This window comes from Cherax quadricarinatus, chromosome 7 (genome assembly GCF_038502225.1).
Source record: "Cherax quadricarinatus isolate ZL_2023a chromosome 7, ASM3850222v1, whole genome shotgun sequence".
Taxonomy (NCBI): domain Eukaryota; kingdom Metazoa; phylum Arthropoda; class Malacostraca; order Decapoda; family Parastacidae; genus Cherax; species Cherax quadricarinatus.
Genome location: NC_091298.1, coordinates 67831282 through 67855384, shown reverse-complemented (window position 1 = coordinate 67855384; position 24103 = coordinate 67831282). Strand labels below are relative to the sequence as shown.

At 40.5% G+C, this 24103-nt stretch overlaps 1 protein-coding gene across 1 annotated transcript in view; it reads right to left on the bottom strand.

The window, feature by feature from the left end:
- The window catches only part of LOC128686986 (coiled-coil domain-containing protein AGAP005037), a gene marked incomplete at its 5' end in the record, with an annotated part of 674061 nt that overhangs the window by 243328 nt on the left and 406630 nt on the right, over positions 1-24103 (bottom strand). Inside the window, 3 exon segments of the mRNA XM_070082672.1 lie at positions 11939-12022; positions 12693-12791; positions 14650-14757. Coding sequence (XP_069938773.1) covers positions 11939-12022; positions 12693-12791; positions 14650-14757 — 291 coding nt within the window.

Below are 24103 nucleotides of genomic sequence, written 5' to 3'. Positions count from 1 at the left end.
AGTAAATGTCTACAGGAGAAGGGGTTACTAGCCCATTGCTCCCGGCATTTTAGTCGCCTCATACGACACGCATGGCTTACGGAGGAAAGATTCTTTTCCACTTCCCCATGGACAATAGAAGAAATGAAGAAGAACAAGAGCTATTTAGAAAAAGGAGAAAAACCTAGATGTATGTATATATATATATGCATGTGCGTGTCTGTGAAGTGTGACCAAAGTGTAAGTAGGAGTAGCAAGATATCCCTGTTATTTAGCATGTTTATGAGACAGAAAAAGAAACCAGCAATCCTACCATCATGCAAAACAGTTACAGGTTTCTGTTTCACAGTCATCTGGCATGATGGTAGTACTTCCCTGGGTGGTTGCTGTCTACCAACCTACTACATATTATTATTATTATTATTATTATACATATAATTATTCTTACTATTAATATTATGTTAAGAAGCATCTTTCCATCATACATTGCACAACTTTAAATAAGATAGTCCAACAAACAAATGAGATACAATTCCCTAGATCAAGAGCAAGAGGCCCTCACCAGCGTCAAGGAACCTGCCTTGAGGTCTGCTCGCTTATGGAAATTTTGCTCGCGTATGGAAGCAAAAAATTGACCCATCGACTGCTCGCATTTGGAAAAACTCGCACGTGGATGCGCTCGCAAGTAGAGGTTCCACTGTATTTATAGATATAGCTCTGTATTCACAGTGAAAAATAATAGAGGAGGGGGGCTGGGATATTTGCTATTTAGAGGGATATCTAAACTGTTGTATTTGTATACCTCTGGCAAGACAGTGATAGTGTATAGGATGGTGAAAGGTGTTTCTTTTTTTGGGTCACCCTGCCTCAATGAGAGACGGCCAACATCTAAAAAAAAAAAATTGTAATTGCAAATATTGATGCCAAAGGCTCTCATTTTTCATGGAATAAAAGTATTTATTTAACCCTTTAACTGTCCAAACGTTGATCAACGTTCTTACTGCTAATGCTCCAAATATAGATCAATGTTTCATTTTTCCTGCCATCAAATATGGCACCAGAGGCCTGATAGGCCTAGGCAGTATAGAATGGGTCTTAACACTTAGTGTGTGCAGTACAGACTCTCCTCACTTAAACAACAGGGTTACATTCCTAAAAGTAGGTTGGTGAGCAAATTGGTCATTAAGTGAGGAGCATACTATACTGGTAGTGGGTTTGTATCAATCATCTTTAGATATTTTTTTAATGTCACCTTTGCACCATTTATAACATTTTTAGTATATTTTTAAATGTTTATACAGTAGTGTACTGTATACTGTAATAAAAAAGATAGAGGAAATCAGCTCTAATATATATTACTTAGGTTTGCATACTGATTAGATAGCTGGTCATAAGTCCGAGTGGTCAGTAAATGAGTACATCGCTAGGTGAGGATAGGCTGTATTAAAAAAATCTGGGACCACTCAGTACCTTGTGGGAGTAACAGTTCAGTTGAGCACCAGCTAGAGCAAACAACACAGCAAACCCCCAGGGATTCACTAATGACATGTCCTATTACTACTCCTTTTAGGAGGAAAGTGATGTTGAACCCAAGTTTACTGGCTTTGAAATGGACGCATATCTGGTGTATACCTGGAGAGGGTTTCAGGGGTCAATGCCCCTGTGGTCTGGTCCATGATCAGGTCTCACTGTGACTCAGATCCTGATCAACCAGGCTGTTACTGTTGGCAGAACGCAAACCAACGTATGAACCACAGCCCAACTGGTCAGGTACTGACTTTAGGTGGAAATATAAACACATATGCAGTATAATGTGATCCTTTATTGACTACGTTTCGCCCACACAGTGGGCTTTTTCAAGTCACAAACAGATCTACCTGGGGTGGAAGGGACGTGAGTATTTATAGTCAGATCTACCCCAGGTAGATCTGTTTGTGACTTGAAAAAGCCCACTGTGTGGGCGAAACATAGTCAATAAAGGATCACATTATACTGCATATGTGTTTATATTTCCATTGTGTAGGTATTTTATACCATTTATTTCCACTGACTTTAGATGCCTGTCCAGCACATTACTGAAAACAGATAGAGGTCTACTGGTAATCCACCTTATGTATGCTGGGATGCAGCTAAACAGTTTTGAGCCCCTGACACTTATTGTGTTGTCTCTTAGCATACTCACAGTACTCCTGCTTTTCACTGGGATGATGCTGCATCTCCTGCCAAGTCTTTTGCTTCTGTAGGGAGTGATTTTTGTATGCAGATTTTCCAAGTGTATCTTTCTTGCCTGCATTCCAGGGAATACAAATCAAGGGACTTCAACCATTCCCAGTAATTTAGGGGCCTTATCGTACTTATATGTGCCATGAAAGTTCTCTGCATATTCTCCAGGTCTGCAATTTCGACTGTCTTGAAAGGGGCCATTAGTGAACAGCAATATTCTAGCCTAGAGAAAACAAGGGATTTGAAGAGAATCATCATGCACTTGGCATCCTAGTTTTGAAGGATCTCATTATCCATCCTATCATTTTCCAAGCAGATGTAGTAGATACACTGTTGTAATCTTTGAAAATGAGATCCTCTGACACTATCACTCCCAGGTCTTTCACATTAGTTTTCCACTCTATTGTGTGGTTGGAATTTGTCTTATACTCCGATACAGTTTTTAATTTCCTCGAGTTTTCCATAGCGGAGTAACTGAAATTTGTCTTCATTGTACTTCATATTGTTTTCTGCGGCCTATTTAAAAATTTGGGTTATGTCCACAAAGACCTAAATAATAATCCATGTGCAACATTTGTGCCACATCCTTTCAATTTTGATGCAAGTGGTAGTTACATCCTACCAGAATGTCCTACTGCCTATGCCCTAAGTAGAGAGAGAGAGAGAGAGAGAGAGGCGATTCTGCAACATGTGTAATACATGTTCTGCTGGATGGCTGGCTGGCTTTGGCTGGCTGCCTGGCTCACTCTCTCTCTCTCTCTCTCTGTCTCCGTCTGTCTGTCTGTCTGTCTGTCTGTCTCTGCCTGTGTCTGTTTCTCTGTCTCTGTCCGTCTCTCTGTCTCTGTCTCTGTCCCTCTCTCTCTCTCTCTCTCTCTCTCTCTCTCTCTCTCTCTCAGAGAGAGCTGCTTATGAACAGATATCAAGGACCAACTAAGTTTATTTAGGCACATGTACACACATGTCCCCTTTAGATGAGAGAGCCACAAAATTTGGTTAACACAAGCCTATCCACTGTTATCCTGACGCCAAATGACTTCGAACAGGTGATAAATGACATGCCCATACACTCTGCCCCAGGGCCAGACTCATGGAACTCCGTGTTCATCAAGAACTGCAAGAAGCCCCTATCATGAGCCTTTTCCATCCTATGGAGAGGGAGCATGGACACGGGGGTCGTCCCACAGTTACTAAAAACAACAGACATAGCCCCACTCCACAAAGGGGGCAGTAAAGCAACAGCAAAGTACTACAGACCGATAGCACTAACATCCCATATCATAAAAATCTTTGAAAGGGTCCTAAGAAGCAAGATCACCACCCATCTAGAAACCCATCAGTTACACAACCCAGGGCAACATGGGTTTAGAACAGGTCGCTCCTGTCTGTCTCAACTATTGGATCACTACGACAAGGTCCTAAATGCACTAGAAGACAAAACGAATGCAGATGTAATATATACAGACTTTGCAAAAGCCTTCGACAAGTGTGACCATGGCGTAATAGCGCACAAAATGCGTGCTAAAGGAATAACAGGAAAAGTCGGTCGATGGATCTATAATTTCCTCACTAACAGAACACAGAGAGTAGTCGTCAACAGAGTAAAGTCCGAGGCAGCTATGGTGAAAAGCTCTGTTCCACAAGGCACAGTACTCGCTCCCATCTTGTTCCTCATTCTCATATCCGACATAGACAAGGATGTCAGCCACAGCACCGTGTCTTCCTTTGCAGATGACACCCGAATCTGCATGACAGTGTCTTCCATTGCAGACACTGCAAGGCTCCAGGCGGACATCAACCAAATCTTTCAGTGGGCTGCAGAAAACAATATGAAGTTCAACGATGAGAAATTTCAATTACTCAGATATGGTAAACATGAGGAAATTAAATCTTCATCAGAGTACAAAACAAATTCTGGCCACAAAATAGAGCGAAACACCAACGTCAAAGACCTGGGAGTGATCATGTCAGAGGATCTCACCTTCAAGGATCATAACATTGTATCAATCGCATCTGCTAGAAAAATGACAGGATGGATAATGAGAACCTTCAAAACTAGGGAGTCCAAGCCCATGATGACACTCTTCAGGTCACTTGTTCTATCTAGGCTGGAATATTGCTGCACACTAACAGCACCTTTCAAGGCAGGGAAATTGCTGACCTAGAAAATGTACAGAGAACCTTCACAGCGCGCATAACGGAGATAAAACACCTCAATTACTGGGAGCGCTTCAGGTTCCTAAACCTGTATTCCCTGGAACGCAGGCGGGAGAGATACATGATTATATACACCTGGAAAATCCTAGAGGGACTAGTACCGAACTTGCACACGAAAATCACTCACTACGAAAGCAAAAGACTTGGCAGACGATGCAACATCCTCCCAATGAAAAGCAGGGGTGTCACTAGCACGTTAAGAGACCATACAATAAGTGTCAGGGGCCCGAGACTGTTCAACTGCCTCCCAGCATACATAAGGGGGATTACCAACAGACCCCTGGCAGTCATCAAGCTGGCACTGGACAAGCACCTAAAGTCGGTTCCTGACCAGCCGGGCTGTGGCTCGTACGTTGGTTTGCGCGCAGCCAGCAGCAACAGCCTGAAGATTGAGACACTTATGCAACATACGGGAATCTTTATTCAGGAAACGTTTCGCCACACGGTGGCTTCATCGGTCCGATACAAAGTAGAAAGGCGTAAGGAGAGGAGGAGTTTGAGGTAATCAGTCCCTCAGCCTGGAGTCGATGTGTTCAGTCCATCAATCTTGTAGAATGTACAGCATAGGGCTGTAGATGTGGCTTATATACTGTAGAGGTGAGGCAAAGCAGGAGGAGGTGAGGTCATAGTGGTACCATCCACTAGTCGAAGTAGGTCTTCGTCCAAAGGTCGGAGAAGTGTTGAAGAATTCTTTGTAACATCCCATGATGCTGCAGTGTCTGACAGTTGTGATGAATGGTTTGAAAAATCGACAAGTTGAAGATTGAGACACTTATGCAACATATGGGAATCTTTATTCAGGAAACGTTTCGCCACACAGTGGCTTCATCAGTCCGATACTAAGTAGAAAGGCGTAAGGAGAGGAGGAGTTTGAGGTAATCAGTCCCTCAGCCTGGAGTCGATGTGTTCAGTCCATCAATCTTGTAGAATGTACAGCATAGGGCCGTAGACGTGGCTAATATACTGTAGAGGTGAGGTAAAGCAGGAGGAGGTGAGGTCATAGTGGTACCATCCACTAGTCGAAGTAGGTCTTCGTCCAAAGGTCGGACAAGTGTTGAAGAATTCTTTGTAACAAGATCCCATGATGCTGCAGTGTCTGACAGTTGTGATGAATGGTTTGAAAAACCGACAAGTTGAAGATTGAGACACTTATGCAACATATGGGAATCTTTATTCAGGAAACGTTTTGCCACACAGTGGCTTCATCAGTCCGATACAAAGTAGAAAGGCGTAAGGAGAGGAGGAGTTTGAGGTAATCGTTTCCTGAATAAAGATTCCCATATGTTGCATAAGTGTCTCAATCTTCAACTTGTTGGTTTTTCAAACCATTCATCACAACTGTCAGACACTGCAGCATCATGGGATCTTGTTACAAAGAATTCTTCAACACTTGTCCGACCTTTGGACGAAGACCTACTTCAATTAGTGGATGGTACCACTATGACCTCACCTCCTCCTGCTTTGCCTCACCTCTACAGTATATAAGCCATGTCTACGGACCTATGCTGTACATTCTACAAGATTGATGGACTGAACACATCGACTCCAGGCTGAGGGACTGATTACCTCAAACTCCTCCTCTCCTTATGCCTTTCTACTTTGTATCGGACTGATGAAGCCACTGTGTGGCGAAACGTTTCCTGAATAAAGATTCCCATATGTTGCATAAGTGTCTCAATCTTCAACTTGTCGGTTTTTCAAACCATTCATCACAACTGTCAGACACTGCAGCATCATGGGATCTTGTTACAAAGAATTCTTCAACACTTGTCCGACCTTTGGACGAAGACCTACTTCGACTAGTGGATGGTACCACTATGACCTCACCTCCTCCTGCTTTGCCTCACCTCTACAGTATATAAGCCACGTCTACGGCCCTATGCTGTACATTCTACAAGATTGATGGACTGAACACATCGACTCCAGGCTGAGGGACTGATTACCTCAAACTCCTCCTCTCCTTACGCCTTTCTACTTTGTATCGGACTGATGAAGCCACTGTGTGGCGAAACGTTTCCTGAATAAAGATTCCCATATGTTGCATAAGTGTCTCAATCTTCAACTTGTCGGTTTTTCAAACCATTCATCACAGCAACAGCCTGGTTGATCAGGCTCTGATCCACCAGGAGGCCTGGTCACAGACCGGGCCGCGGGGGCATTGACCCCCGGAACTCCCTCCAGGTAAACTCCAGGTAATAAGTACAGTTATCATGCATAGTGTAAATTACCTAGGATAACCCCAAAAAAGTGCCAAAGTGTTATACTGCACTTGTAGATATGAGGTATATTCATGACTGTGGCAAGTAATACACATTTCCACTTGTTGAGACATGACAATTCTGCAATGTGTATTATAATAATAATAACAATAATAATAATAATAATAATAATAATAATAATAATAATAATAATAATAATAATAATAATAATAATAATAATTTTTATTATCACACTGGCCGATTCCCACCAAGACAGGGTGGCCCAAAAAAGAAAAACTTTCACCATCATTCACTCCATCACTGTCTTGCCAGAAGGGTGCTTTACACTACAGTTTTTAAACTGCAACATTAACACCCCTCCTTCAAAGTGCAGGCACTGTACTTCCCATCTCCAGGACTCAAGTCCGGCCTGCCGGTTTCCCTGAACCCCTTCATAAATGTTACTTTGCTCACACTCCAACAGCACGTCAAGTATTAAAAACCATTTGTCTCCATTCACTCCTATCAAACACACTCACGCATGCCTGCTGGAAGTCCAAGCCCCTCGCACACAAAACCTCCTTTACCCCCTCCCTCCAACCTTTCCTAGGCCGACCCCTACCCCGCCTTCCTTCCACTACAGACTGATACACTCTTGAAGTCACCCTGTTTCGCTCCATTCTCTCTACATGTCTGAACCACCTCAACATCTCTTCCTCAGCCCTCTGGACAACAGTTTTGGTAATCTTTATTTACTACAAGTACATGTACATGGTATACAGGCCTAGCTGACATCAATGACATACTACTATATAGAAAGCCCCTTGTTATGCTGAGCATTTCGGGCAAATTAGGTCAATGTCCCAGGATGCGACCCACACAAGTTTACTAACACCCAGGTACCCATTTTACTGATGGGTAACATAGATAACAGGTGTAAAGAAACACTCCCAGCATCTCTACTTTGGCTGGGAATCAAACCCAGGCTCTCACCTTACGAAGTGAGAGCCTGTGTCTCAGAGAATATGAGACACAGACAGATGCAGAGAGACAGACACACAGTCAGGCAGACAGAGAGAGAGACAGAGATAAGCAAAGACAGACATGTTTATGTGTGTGTGGAACAGTAAGATCAAATAAAAAAAACATGCCAAGGTTGTAATAAAGTTGGTAGAATTACCAATTATATGTAAAGTAAAAGGACACAGTGCAACTAATGTGACATTTTATTGTGGCAACGTTTCGCTCTCCAGGAACTTTGTCAAGCTGTTACAAACAGTACATGGACACAGAGGGTATATATAGGCTCAGAGTGAGGTGCAATACTAGTGGTAGTAGTAGTAGTAGTGATATAAGTTGTAGTAGTAGTAATACAATATGTCAGAACAATTAACTTGCACATGAGTAAAGGATATAAAAGTAATAGCTTTTATATCCTTTACTCATGTGCAAGTTAATTGTTCTAACATATTGTATTTCTACTACTACTATTACAACTTATATCACTACTATTACTACTACTACCACCACTAGTATTGCACCTCACTCTGAGCCTATATATACCCTCTGTGTCCATGTACTGTTTGTAACGGCTTGACAAAGTTCCTGGAGAGCGAAACGTTGCCACAATAAAATGTCACATTAGTTGCACTTGTGTCCTTTTATTTTACATGGCAAGGTTCACTGGCATGTTTCACCATCAGCAATACTGGGTGACTGCACCATCATCAGTGTAGAATGCCACTGGGTGACTGCACCATCATCAGTGTAGAATGCCACTGGGTGACTGCACCATCATCAGTGTAGAATGCCACTGGGTGACTGCACCATCATCAGTGTAGAATGCCACTGGGTGACTGCACCATCATCAGTGTAGAATGCCACTGGGTGACTGCACCATCATCAGTGTAGAATGCCACTGGGTGACTGCACCATCATCAGTGTAGAATGCCACTCTGTGACACTGCTTCAACAAGTTTCATACATTCCAGCATTTCTAAAAACATAAATAATTTGAATATACTGTAGTTGTAGACCAAGTTGTGACCATGACCACCTGTCACTGAGTTTCTGACTGAGTACTATTTCTGTACCTAATACAGTAGTACCTCAGTACTCAAACAGCTCCCTGCTCAAACAATGTGGTATTCAAACACTTTGTTCAGTAAAAAATTACTCGGTAGGCCACCGTTTGCTCGGCACTTAATCAAACAAACACAACCTGCCAGAACTTCGCTGTTAACTATTTTGTGTTTCTTCGCATTTTTTTTTTATATTATTTGCATAAATAAGTCACTATGGGACCTAAGAAGATTAGTGATAATAGCCAACCAAAAAGAAAATTGGTTGGAAAAAATTTGTTTGGTACTTAAACAGATTGGCACTCAAACAGCCTTCTGGAACAAATTAAGTTCGAGTACCGAGGTACTACTCTATTAGTGTCAGATCAAAGACTGGCTATAAAATCACAAGAACTATTATAAATTGTAATTATCAGAACATGAAAATGATGTAAACTGAAAAAGAGAAAAAAGTATATCAGCAATACTTCTGCAAGCAGCAAGACCCCCATGTTGCCATCACATGAGCATCCAGTGCCAACTTTGCTGCCTTATATCTCGATAAATGCTGGCCCTAAATTTTTTTTGGTCTTTTTACATACAGAAAATTGTCCTTTTGTTTTCATTTTTTTTTTTTCAAAATATTTGGAGAGCTAGCAGTGAAAACATAGATCTACACTTGGACAGTTAAAGGGTTATTAATATTCATATCTTGCTTCATATTCTTAATCTTACATTTGACTTAAGTGATAAGACACAATTACTACAAGTAAAGAAGTAATTGTTAATATGGATATACTTAATGTCATGTCATGATGCAAAATTATCCATTTTTTTTAACAAATTTCAGAATTTAATGCAAATATTTTACCTCACATTATTAACCCATTTGCTGTTGGTCCCATTACATAACAGGTTAGAAGCCAGAGTCAGTCACATAGTACTACACCATGAGCTCATCTCATGCAGCTAAGCCATGAGCAGTAAACTTGGGCCTAGATATGAGAGAATGGGTCTATGCGGTAAGTGTGCACCATATAATAAAAATCCTGCAGCATGCAGTGCACAATGAGAAAAAAACTGTGACCATTAACCAGACTAGGGGTCAACAATCTATATGAATTCTTTATGACTGAGACCCAAAATCTGGTCATCTCAAAAATCTCTGATATTATCCTAATACCACAAGACTTCAGAAAGGTAATAAATGACATGCCCAAGCACTCTGCCCCAGGCCTGGACTCATGGAACTCCATGTTCATGAAAAACTGCAAGAAACCCCTGTCATGCACCTTCAGCATTCTATGAAGAGAGAACATGGACACAGGGGTCATCCCACACTCAATAAAAACAATAGACATAGCCCCATTTTACAAAGGTGGCAATAAAGCAATTGCGAAGAATTACCAACCGACAGCACTAACATCCCATATCATAAAAATCTTTGAAAGGGTTCTACGAAGCAAGACTGCCAACCACCTAGATACCCATCAGTTACACAATCCAGGGCAACATGGGTTTAGAGCAGGTCACTCCTGCCTGTCCCAGCTACTGGACCACTATGACAAGGTCTTGGATGCTATAGAACATAAACAAAATGCAGACGTAGTATACAGAGACTTTGTAAAAGCCATCAACAAGTGCAACCACTGTGTAATAGCACACAAAATGTGTGATAAAGGAATAACAGGAAAAGTTGGTAGATGGATCTATAACTTCCTAACAAATAGACTACAAAGAGTAATAGTAAATAGAGTAAAGTCTAAGGCAGCTACAGTGAAAAGTTCTGTTCTACAAGGCACAGTACTTGCTCCCATCCTATCCCTCATCCTCATTGCTGACAAAGGTAGAGATGTAAGCCAGAGCTCTGTGTCTTCCTTTGCAGATGACACTGGAACTGCCATGACAGTGTCCTCCGCTGAAGACACTGGAAGACACCAAGCAGACATCAATCAAATTTTCAAATAGGCCACTGAAAACAATGTGAAGTTCAATGAAGAGAATTTTCAACTACTCAGATATGGAAAACTTCAGGAAATTAAAACTGTATCAGAGTATACAACAAATTCTAACCACACAATAGAGCAAAAAAGTAATGTGAAGGACACAGGCATGATAATGTCAGAGGATCTCACTTTCAAAGACCACAACCATATATATCTACCTCATCTGCTAGAAAAATACTAGGATGGATAATGAGAACCTTCAAAACTAGGAACATCAAGCCCATGATGATTCTCTTCAAATCGCTCATTCTCTCTAGGCTGGAATACGGCTGTACACTAACTGCCCCCTTCAAGGCAGGTGAAATTGCTGACCTGGAGAGTGTACTGAGAACTTTCATGGCACACACAAAGACAATAAAGCACCTAAATTACTGGGAACAATTGAAGTCCCTTGATTTGTATTCCCTGGAACACAAGCGAGAAAGATACATGGTACATAATATACACTCGGAAAATCCTAGAGGAATTAGTACCAAACTTGCACACGAAAATCACTCCCTACGAAAGCAAAAGACATGGCAGGAGATGCAACATTTCCCCAGTGAAAAGCAGGGGTGCCATGAGTAAACTATGAGAACACAATAAGTGTCAGGGGCCCAAGACTGTTCAACTGCCTCCCAGCATACATAAAGGAGGTTACCAATAAACCCATGGCTGTCTTCAAGAAGGCACTGGACAGGCACCTGAAGTCACCTGATCAGCCAGGCTGTGGTAACAGCCTGGCTGATCCTATGGTTGAGAAAAAATCATATATCTTGTTAACTATATCAAGAGACTGTAGTTGTGTTTCATTTGGTTTAGTTAGGACAATATCCCCAGTTTTTTTCAGTTTGTGGGTGCCCAAATGTGTCTTCCAGGTCTTCTTTAACCCTTAAACTGTCCAAACAGATTTACGTTCACATGCGTAGTGCTCCAAAAGTAGATCTACGTTATTTTACATATTTTCAAATAAAAAAAAAAAAAGTAGATCAATTTTTTTTTTACACATTTTCAAATGTAAAAAAAAAAAAAGATTTACGTTTTTTTACATACTTTCAAATGTTGAAAAAACGTAAATCTATGTTTGGACAGTTTAAGGGTTAATATCTGATCAGAGATCTTTGGAGTCAAGTGCATCTTATTCATTTATATTAAAAACATATCTGAATTACTATTCTCTCCTCTTTATGTTAATTCTATATTTTTTTTTCTATATGATCTACCTAATCTGTCTTTTGATCTATTACTTACTATATTTGTAAATTGTTCCCTGACTTACCTCTTAAGAGTTACTAAAGTGCCAGTGAGCTTCTTACAACGCCGCAATGCACTCTCTAATTTATCAGGTTCTTCTTTCAGGAACCTAAGAAGAAAAGAAACAACAATAATGTTAACTATTTCACTACCTCACTATAATATACCTGTGAGTAGTTTTGAAAGTTCTACTCTGGAAACCTGGTTTAAGGCAAAGCTTTATTGTTAGCTGCTTGGTTAACCAGGTTCTTGCTGCCATGTTAACCAGCCTCTGGCTGCCAGGTTAACCAGGCTCTTGCTGCCAGGTTAGCCAGTCTCTTGCTGCCAGGTTAACCAGCCTCTGGCTGCCAGGTTAACCAGCTTCTTGCTGCCTGGTTAACCAGGCTCTTGATGCCACCTTCCATTTAATTAAGTTTCACAAAAGTAACTAAAGAAGTTATCTGGAAATTGAATAAGTGTATTATCCCTCAATTGCTACAAAAATGCTTTCCACAATATTAAATCCTTTTTTATGGGGTGGTTGATTTCATAGATGTTAAAGTTCATGTTTGTTCAGGGAAATGCATGATAAAAAATTGCTAAATTAAGGATAATCTTAATGAGTTAGAATAAAGGATAAGTACTCCATTACATCCCTTAACTCCTTGCTAATACTTCAGTCGCACCATATAAATATTAGCATTACAACATACTACTGAAATGAATGAATGAATGCAAAAAAATAAAGCAAAATTCAGAGAAAATAAAATACACAATGCTTACAGCAGTAAAGTACTTACTTTTCATTACAAATAGCTCTTTCCATTTCAGCTGATATAAGACCTTTTAAACCATCTTGAAGTATAGGAAATTTTGCCTTCAGGTCAGTTACTGTTTTGCTGTGGAAATATAATGTAACATTTTTAGCTTTGGACAATAAATATGACACATAATATTACACCACTTACAAAATTTCTAAAATATATGCATAGGTACAACACCGATTTACTGGTAATGAATGGTCCAGCAACTTTTTTAGCCCAGACAAAATTATGAGACTACTTTTTTGACAGACTAATTTACTGGGCAGCCACAGATGGCATATTATGCACTCACTCATATCGTTTACAGTGCAGTTGTTGCTGGTAATCCCTTGATTTTGTGCGATTCTTGGCATATTTTGCTAACAATTAACCCTACCTATGACTGTGGTTAACACACAAATAACCCACACATTGGAGAGAGAAGTCTATGATAATGTTTCAGTCTAACTTGGATCATTTACATGGCACACTGTGACTTGTAAATGGTCCAGGTTGGACCAAAATACAGTGGACCCCCGCATAACGATGGCATCGCATAGCGATTTTTCCGCATAACGATTACTTTTATCGCAAAATTTTTGCCCCGCATACCGATTAAAAACCCGCATACCGATTTTCGTCCGAGACGCGTCCAATGTGCCCTCAGCCAGCCTCACATGTGCCGCTCCGTCCCATTGTTTACCAGCCAGCCTCCGCGGTAACATCCAAGCATACACTCGGAATATTTCGTATTATTACAGTATTTTCGGTGCTGTTTCTGGAAAATAAGTGACCATGGGCCCCAAGAAAGCTTCTAGTGCCAACCCTGTGGTAAAAAGGGTGAGAATTAGTATGGAAATTAAGAAAGATTTTGAAGGGTTTGGGGCTAACCCTGAGAAGCCTATGCCAGTTGTGGAATCCATTGTGCCTACTTCAAAGATTAAGGAAATGTGTGCACAGTGGGTTGAACTGCAAACCTTTATAGATGAAAATCACCCTGACACAGCTGTTGCAAGCCGTGCTGGTGACTATTTCAATGACAATGTTGTGGCCCATTTTAGACAAATCGTAAAGGAACGGGAGGTACAGAGCTCTATGGACAGATTTGTTGTGCGACAGAGGTCCAGTGACTCTCAAGCTGGTCCTAGTGGCATTAAAAGAAGAAGGGAAGTAACCCCGGAAAAGGACTTGCTACCTCAAGTCGTAATGGAAGGGGATTCCCCTTCTAAACAGTAAGAAGATAATGCTCTCCCCTCCTCCCATCCCATCAATCATCACCAGATCTTCAATAAAAGTAAGTGTCATTTAATTGTGCATGCCTTTTTCAGTTTGTGTGTATTAAAATTAACATTTCATGTGGTAAAAAAAAATTTTTTTCATACTTTTGGGCGTCTTGCACGGATTAATTTGATTTCCATTATTTCTTATGGGGAAAATTCATTCGCATAACGATTATTTCGCATAACGATGAGCCCTCTTGCACGGATTAAAATCGTTAACCGGGGGTCCACTGTATTGTCATACACTTCTCTCTCCTATGTGCAGGTCATTTGTGTAGTGTTCCAGTCACAGTATTATGCCTTGTAGTTCTTTAATGTGTAGTATCTACATATATGAAATTTATATGAAAATATGTTTATGTAAGCTCTGACAATATTGGCATTGATGCTCTGTCTCAACATGGCACTTGCTCTGGTTTTTAACACCTAAATTTCTGGGACCACAGTCACACTCGTTATCTTTGAGATTCAAATGTTTGCATGTCAGACTAATATAGCTTGACTGTACATAAATTTCAATAAATTACATGGATAACCTAGTGAGCATCTACAAAGCTGTCTGCCACCCACTCACACAACATAAATACACTTTGGTAGAAAGAGTAAATTACTCTAAATGAAAAAAGAATACACGTCCTTCCAAACAGAAAGAAATAGATGAGACAATATCTTACCTTGATCTAGATAATATTAGTGCCATATTTTCTACATCTGACATATTAACACGTAGCCGTCTATTTATTACATTGTTGCGCAGCTCTTCAACCTTCAACTCCAAATCACTGTAAAGAAATAGACCTTCAAGAAATGTATATACCTTCTAACATTGAGTAACCACAAAAAAGTGCATTATTTAATATCAGTCTGTTTTTCTTACAGCTGCTCTCAACTGCACTACCATTAAAATACTGATAACTAAAAACATGCATTTTTTTTTTTTTATAAAAACAGTTAAGAGTACCTAGGGATTGGCAGAGAGCATGCACAGTTCCTTTGTATAAAGGCAAAGGGAACAAAAGAGGGTGCAAAAATTATAGGCGAATAAGTCTGTTGAGTATACCAGGTAAAGTGTATGGGAGAGTTTTTATTGAAAGAATTAAGAGAAAGATGGAGAGTAGGATAGCAGATGAGCAAGGAGCCTCTAGGAAGGGAAGGGGGTATGTAGACCAAGTGTTTACAGTGAAACACAAAGGTGAACAATATTTGGATAAGGGTAAAGAAAGAGGTTTTAGTGGCATTTATGGATTTGGAAAAGGTGTATGACAGGGTGGATAGGGGACACAATGTGGCAGATGTTGCAAATGTATGGAATAAGAGGTAGGCTATTGAAAGCAGTGAAAAGTTTTTATGAGGATAGTGAGGCTCAGGATAGAGTATGCAGGAGAGAGGGAGATTATTTCTCAGTAAAAGTAAACCTTAGACAAAGATGTGATGTCACCATCATTGTTCAATATAGTATTTATAGATGGGGTATGATGTAGCACGTAATGAAAATAGTTTATTAGATTATGTATTGGTGGATAAAAGGTTGATGGGTATGCTCCAGGATGTACATGTTTATAGAGGGGCAACTGACATATCGGATCATTATTTAGTTGTAGCTACAGTTAGAGTAAGAGGTAGATGGGAAAAGAGGAAAATAGCAACAACAAGTAAGAGGGAGGTGAAAGTGTATAAACTAAGGGAGGAGGAAGTTCGGGCGAGATATAAGCGACTATTGGCAGAAAGGTGGGCTAGTGCAAAGATGAGTAGTGGGGGGGTTGAAGAGGGTTGGAATAGTTTTAAAAATGCAGTATTAGAATGTGGGGCAGAAGTTTGTGGTTATAGGAGGGTGGGGGCAGGAGGAAAGAGGAGTGATTGGTGGAATGATGAAGTAAAGGGTGTGATAAAAGAGAAAAAGGTAGCTTATGAGAGGTTTTTACAAAGCAGAAGTGTTATAAGAAGAGCAGAGCATATGGAGAGTAAAAGAAAGGTAAAGAGAGTGGTGAGAGAGTGCAAAAGGAGAGCAGATGATAGAGTGGGAGAGGTACTGTCAAGAAATTTTAATGAAAATAAGAAAAAAATTTTGGAGTGAGTTAAACAAGTTAAGAAAGCCTAGGGAAAGTATGAATTTGTCAGTTAAAAACAGAGTAGGGGAGTTAGTAGATGGGGAGATGGAGGTATTAGGTAGATGGTGAGAATATTTTGAGGAACTTTAAAATGTTAAGGAAGAAAGAGAGGCAGTAATTTCATGCACTGGTCAGGGAGATATACCATCTTTTAGGAGTGAAGAAGAGCAGAATGTAAGTGTGGGGGAGGTACGCAAGGCATTACGTAGAATGAAAGAGGGTAAAGCAGCTGGAACTGATGGGATCATGACAGAAATGTTAAAAGCAGGGAGGGATATAGTGTTGGAGTGGTTGGTACTTTTGTTTAATAAATGTATGAAAGAGGGATTGCCAGAGAGCATGTACAGTCCCTTTATATAAAGGGAAAGGGGACAAAAGAGACTGTAAAAATTATAGAGGAATAAGTTTATTGAGTATACCAGGAAAAGTGTACGGTAGGGTTATAATTGAAAGAATTAGAGGTAAGACAGAATGTAGGATTGTGGATGAGCAAGGAGGTTTCAGAGTGGGTAGGGGATGTGTAGATCAAGTGTTTAAATTGAAGCATATATGTGAACAGTATTTAGATAAAGGTAGGGAAGTTTTTATTGCATTTATGGATTTAAAAAAGGCATATGATAGAGTGGATAGAGGAGCAATGTGGCAGGTGTTGCAAGTATATGGAATAGGTGGTAAGTTATTAAATGCTGTAAAGAGTTTTTATGAGGATAGTGAGGCTCAGGTTGGGGTGTGTAGAAGAGAGGGAGACTACTTCCCGGTAAAAGTAGGTCTTAGACAGGGATGTGTAATGTCACCATGGTTGTTTAATATATTTATAGATGGGGTTGTAAAGGAAGTAAATGCTAGGGTGTTCGGGAGAGGGGTGGGATTAAATTTTGGGGAATCAAATTCAAAATGGGAATTGACACAGTTACTTTTTGCTGATGATACTGTGCTTATGGGAGATTCTAAAGAAAAATTGCAAAGGTTAGTGGATGAGTTTGGGAATGTGTGTAAAGGTAGAAAGTTGAAAGTGAACATAGAAAAGAGTAAGGTGATGAGGGTATCAAATGATTTAGATAAAGAAAAATTGGATATCAAATTCGGGAGGAGGAGTATGGAAGAAGTGAATGTTTTCAGATACTTGGGAGTTGACGTGTCGGCGGATGGATTTATGAAGGATGAGGTTAATCATAGAACTGATGAGGAAAAAAAGGTGAGTGGTGCGTTGAGGTATATGTGGAGTCAAAAAACGTTATCTATGGAGGCAAAGAAGGGAATTTATGAAAGTATAGTAGTACCAACACTCTTATATGGGTGTGAAGCTTGGGTAGTAAATGCAGCAGCGAGGAGATGGTTGGAGGCAGTGGAGATGTCCTGTTTAAGGGCAATGTGTGGTGTAAATATTATGCAGAAAATTCGGAGTGTGGAAATTAGGAAAAGGTGTGGAGTTAATAAATAAAAGTATTAGTCAGAGGGCAGAAGAAGGGTTGTTGAGATGGTTTGGTCATTTAGAGAGAATGAATCAAAGTAGAATGATATGGAAAGCATATAAATCTATAGGGGAAGGAAGATGGGGTAGGGGTCGTCCTCGAAAGGGTTGGAGAGAGGGGGTAAAGGAGGTTTTGTGGGCAAGGGGCTTGGACTTCCACCAAGCGTGCGTGAGTGTGTTAGATAGGAGTGAATGGAGACGAATGGTACTTGGGACCTGACAATCTGTTGGAGTGTGAGCAGGGTGATATTTAGTGAAGGGATTCAGGGAAACCGGTTATTTTCATATAGTCGGACTTGAGTCCTGGAAATGGGAAGTACAATGCCTGCACTTTAAAGGAGGGGTTTGGGATATTGGCAGTTTGGAGGGATATGTTATGTATCTTTATATGTATATGCTTCTAAACTGTTATATTCTGAGCACCTCTGCAAAAACAGTGATAATGTGTGAGTGTGGTGAAAGTGTTGAATGATGATGAAAGTATTTTCTTTTTGGGGATTTTCTTTCTTTTTTGGGTCACCCTGCCTCGGTGGGAGACGGCTGACTTGTTGAAAAAAAAAAAAAAGATGGGGTTGTAAGAGAAGTGAATGATCAGGTGTTGGCAAGAGGTGTGGGGTTAAAAGATAAAGAATCTAACACAAAGTGGGAGTTGTCACACTTGCTTTTTGCTGGTGACACTGTGCTTTTGAGAGATTTTGAAGAGAAGTTGCAGAGGTTGGTGGATGAGTTTGGTAGGGTATATAAAAGAAGAAAACTAAAAGTGAATATAGGAAAGAGAAAGGTGATAAGAATAACAAAAAATTAGATAGCGAAAGATTGGATATCAGATTGGAGGGAGAGAGTATGGAGGAAGTGAAGGTATTCAGCTATTTAGGAGTGGACGTGTCAGCAGATGGGTCTATGAAAGATGAGGTGAATCACAGAATTGACGAGGGGCTAAAAGATGAGTGGTGCACTGAGGAGTCTGTGGAGACAAAGAACTTTGTTCATAGAAGCAAAGAGGGAATGTATGAGAGTATAGTTATACCAATGCTCTTGTATAGATGTGAAGCATGGGTGGTGAATGTTGCAACATAGAGAAGGATGGAGGCAGTGGAGATGTCATGTCTGAGGGCAATGTGTGGTGTGAATATAATGCAGAGAATTCGTAGTTTGGAAATTAGGATGAGGTGCGGGATTACCAAAACTATTATCCAGAGGGCTGAGGAGGGGTTGTTGAGGTGGTTCGGACATGTAGAGAGGCTGGAACAAAATAGAATGACTTCGAGAGTGTGTAAATCTGTAGTGGAGGGAAGGCAGGGTAGAAGTCGGCCTAGGAAAGGTTGGAGGGAGGGGGTAAAGGAGGTTTAGTGTGTGAGGGGCTTGGACTTCCATCAAGCAGTTGTTACCATGTTAGATAGGAGCGAATAAAGACAAATGGTTTTTAGGACTTGACATGCTGTTGGAGTGTGAGCAGGGTAATATTTATGAAGGGATTCAGGGAAACCGGCAGGCTGGACTTGAGTCTTGGAGATGGGAAGTACAGTGCCTGCATGCTGAAGAAGGTGTGTTAATGTTACAGTTTTATAATTGTAGTGTAAGCGCACCTGTGGCAAGACAGTGATAGTGAATGATGGTGAAAGTTTTTCATTTTCGGGCCACCCTACCTCGGTGGGAAACAGCCGATGTGTTAATAACAAAAAAATAAAGTTAAGAGTTTCATAAATTACAAAGCTTTAGAACCTTGTGGTCATTAAAAACTTGTAACATAAAAGTTACAAGCATCACTGTCAATTCACTGTCATCATTGTCAAATTTCAGCCAATGTAACAATTTTATCCTATCAATATTAATTTACTGTTGTCATGACTAATTACTGTCATATTCCAGACATAATCACAATAAGAACATAAGATTGGAGGAACTGCTACAGGTCTACTGGTGCATATTAGGCAAGTCCATCTCAAATCCAACCATTCCCACCCATATACAGTAAGTCCTCACTTAACGTTGTAGAGAGGATCTTGGAAACTGCGACTTTAAGTGCCATGACATGTACCGAATAATTTTAAATACATATTTACATTTTTGGCTTTAAAATCAAAACATAAGGAAGATACATAATTGTTATTTTGTAGAGGGTGGCCCTACTTTACCGCACTTCGCTTTACACTGCTTTGCTAATAGTACAGCAGTTTTCTATTATAATTATTCCTCATTTATAGGCATAATAGAGGCTCTCTTTGCATTGCAACCCACTATTGTAAATGCAAAATCTCAATGTACTGTTTGCAAAGACATAAAATAAATAAAATTCAGACTTCCTACAATAAATATAATCACCACTCACTATAAGCTAAGGACGAAAATATTTTTTTTTTTTATTATCACACTGGCCGATTCCCACCAAGGCAGGGTGGCCTGAAAAAGAAAAACTTTCACCATCATTCACTCCATCACTGTCTTGCCAGAAGGGTGCTTTACACTACAGTTTTTAAACTGCAACATTAACACCCCTCCTTCAGAGTGCAGGCACTGTACTTCCCATCTCCAGGACTCAAGTCCGGCCTGCCGGTTTCCCTGAACCCCTTCATAAATGTTACTTTGCTCACACTCCAACAGCACGTCAAGTATTAAAAACCATTCGTCTCCATTCACTCCTATCAAACACGCTCACGCACGCCTGCTGAAAGTCCAAGCCCCTCGCACACAAAACCTCCTTTACCCCGTCCCTCCAACCTTTCCTAGGCCGACCCCTACCCCGCCTTCCTTCCACTACAGACTGATACACTCTTGAAGTCATTCTGTTTCGCTCCATTCTCTCTACATGTCCGAACCACCTCAACAACCCTTCCTCAGCCCTCTGGACAACAGTTTTGGTAATCCCGCACCTCCTCCTAACTTCCAAACTACGAATTCTCTGCATTATATTCACACCACACATTGCCCTCAGACATGACATCTCCACTGCCTCCAGCCTTCTCCTTGCTGCAACATTCATCACCCATGCTTCACACCCATATAAGAGTGTTGGTAAAACTATACTCTCATACATTCCCCTCTTTGCCTCCAAGGACAAAGTTCTTTGTCTCCACAGACTCCTAAGTGCACCACTCACCCTTTTCCCCTCATCAATTCTATGATTCACCTCATCTTTCATAGACCCATCCGCTGACACATCCACTCCCAAATATCTGAATACATTCACCTCCTCCATACTCTCTCCCTCCAATCTGATATCCAATCTTTCATCACCTAATATTTTTGTTATCCTCATAACCTTACTCTTTCCTGTATTCACTTTTAATTTTCTTCTTTTGCACACCCTACCAAATTCATCCACCAATCTCTGCAACTTCTCTTCAGAATCTCCCAAGAGCACAGTGTCATCAGCAAAGAGCAACTGTGACAACTCCCACTTTATGTGTGATTCTTTATCTTTTAACTCCACGCCTCTTGTCAAGACCCTCACATTCACTTCTCTTACAACCCCATCTATAAATATATTAAACAACCACGGTGACATCACACATCCTTGTCTAAGGCCTACTTTTACTGGGAAATAATTTCCCTCTTTCCTATGTACTCTAACTTGAGCCTCACTATCCTCGTAAAAACTCTTCACTGCTTCACTTACAATATGTGTATACTGTATGTGCATTTTTTAGGCCTAGCTCTACTGCTCACTTAATATATAATAGTGTAAACATTGTTATCAGGCTTTTATATGCACTTGAAAGTGAAAAAAGGCTATGTTTCACTTTACACTGATTTTTGCTTTATAATGGTAGCCCAGAACCAAACCTTCTGTATAAGCGGGGGCGCTCCTGTATTTAATCCCTTTGCTGTCTATGCAAAGTTTGAGTTTGAGGTCGCTGTCCATGACATAGTACTATGCTATGAAGTCAGCTCACTCATATAAGCTGTGAGCAGTAATTTTGGGCCTAGATATGAAAGAATGAGTCTATGCTGTAAGTCTGCACTATATAAAAAAAAATCCTGCAGCCCATAGTGCATAATCAGAGAAAAATGCAACAGTGGTTTTGGTTTAAAACAATGAATTTACAGTGTATTTTCATATGGTTTTTATGATTGTATTCTCAGTTTGTTGGTCTCATTTGATAGAATGGAAGAGGTATCACAGAAATAGAGATGATTTTTATTGGTTACAGGACTGAAAATAGCTTGAAATTGAGCTTAAAGAAGTGAAAATGTTTTTCATTGATATTCAAGAGTAAACAAATCACATCACTCATCCAACTGGTGAGTCTAATATTTGTTCATGAATGAACTGATATTATTTAGACGATATTGCATAACACTAAATCTTCTATTTTTTTTGAGTGAATAAAAATTTCTTGTGAATAATAATTCAAAATGGAATTCATGTGTAAAGCCTGGGAACATAACTAATGAACAGAGGAAATGTTACATTAGTGCCAGGAATGCCTGCACTGCTTCTTCTGAACCCTATTTTGAACTGGTAGTAAACCCCCGACTTACGATGATCTCAACCTATGATAAAACCAACGTACCATGCTTGTCAGCGTAAAAATTTGACCCCGACCTATGTTGAAAAACTCGACTTACATCGTTCGTCCCATACGCATCCAGCATCTGGCTGGCCTAAGCGCACCTCAGCTGGCCTGCCTTCAGTTAGTGTGCCAATATTTACAAGCCAGTGTAGTCACTTCCAAGCATACATTCAGAACATTTTGTATTATTCCAGTGTTTTTAGTGCTTGTAACTGCTAAATAAGCCACCATGGGCCCAAAGAAAGCTTCTAGTGCCAACCCTGTGGTAAAAAGGGTGAAAATTACTACTGAAATGAAGACAGAGATAATTAATAAGTTTGAAAGTGGAGTGCATGCCTCTGAGCTGGCCCGGTTGTACAACAAACCCCAGTCAACCATCGCTACTATCCAGGCCAACAAAAAGGCAATCAAGGAAGCTGTTGTTGCAAAAGGTGCATGTATCTTTATGAAACACAGATCGCAAGTACTCGAAGATGTTGAGAGACTGCTATTGGTGTGGATAAAAGAAAAATAGATATCAGGAGATAGCATCTCTCAAGCGATCATATGTGAAAAGGCAAAGCAGTTGCATGACGATTTAATTAAAAAAGATGCCTGCAACTAGTGGTGATATGGGTGAATTTAAGGACAGCAAAGGTTGGTTTGAGAGATTTAAGAATCGTAGTGTCATACATAGTGTGATAAGTCACGGTGAGGCTGCCAGTTCAGACCAAAAAGCAGCTGAAAAATATGTGCAGGAATTCCAGGGGTACATAGAGGCTGAAGGATTGAAACCCCAACAAGTGTTTAATTGTGACAAAACAGGCCTCTTTTGGAAGAAAATGCCAAACAGGACCTACATTACACAGGAGGAAAAAGCACTGCCAGGACACAAGCCTATGAAAGACAGGCTGACCTTAATGTTGTGTTGTAATGCTAGTGGTGACTGCAGAGTGAAGCCTCTACTCATGTATCACTCTGAAACTCCCAGAGTGTTCAGGAAAAACAATGTTTTCAAGGCTAATTTGTGTGTGATGTGGAGGGCAAACAGTAAGGCATGGGTCACTAGGGACTTTTTCTATGACTGGTTTTACCATGTGTTTGGCCCCACTGTGAAAAATTACCTCCTGGAAAATAAATTGGAGCTTAAGTGCCGCCTGGTATTAGACAATGCTCCTGGTCATCCTTCAGACTTGACAGAGTGAATTTCGGGGGAGCTGAGCTTCATTAAAGTGAAATTCTTGTCTCCTAATAACACTCCTCTCCTCCAGCTCATGGACCAGCAGGTCATTTCAAATTTCAAAAAACTGTATACCAAAGCAATGTTTCAAAAGTGCTTTGAAGTGACTTCAGACACTCGATTGACCCTAAGAGAGTTTTGGAAAAATCACTTTAGTTTCCTCAATTGTGTAAACCTTATAGGTAAGGCTTGGGAGGGAGTGCCTAAGAGGACCTTGAATGCTGCTTGGAGGAAATTGTGGCCAGAATGTGTAGAAGAGAGGGATTTTGAAGGGTTTAGGGCTAACCATCAGGAGCCTATGCCAGTTGTGGAATCTATTGTGGTATTGGGAAAGTCTTTGGGGTTGGAGGTTAGTGGGGAGGATGTGGAAGAGTTGGTGGAGGACAACAATGAAGAACTAACCACTGATGAGCTGCAAGAGCATCTGCAACAGCAAGAGGCCACAACTGAAAAAATTGCTTCAGAGGAGGGGAGAGAGAAATTGAGGAAGTTGCCTTCTTAAAATATTAGGGAAATGTGTGCAAAGTGGGTTGAACTGCAAACCTTTATGGAAGAAAATCACCCTGACACAGCTATTGCAAGCTGTGCTGGTGACTTTTACAATGACAATGTTGTGAATCACTTTAGGAAAATCTTAAAGGAACGCAAGGTACAGAGCTCTATGGACAGATTTTTGGTGCGACAGAGGTCCAGTGACTCTCAAGTTGTTCCCAGTGGCATTAAAAGAAGAAGAGAAGTAGCCCCTGGAAAAGGACTTGCTACCTAAAGTCCTTACGGAAGGGTATTCCCCTTCCAAAAAATAATGACACCTCCATC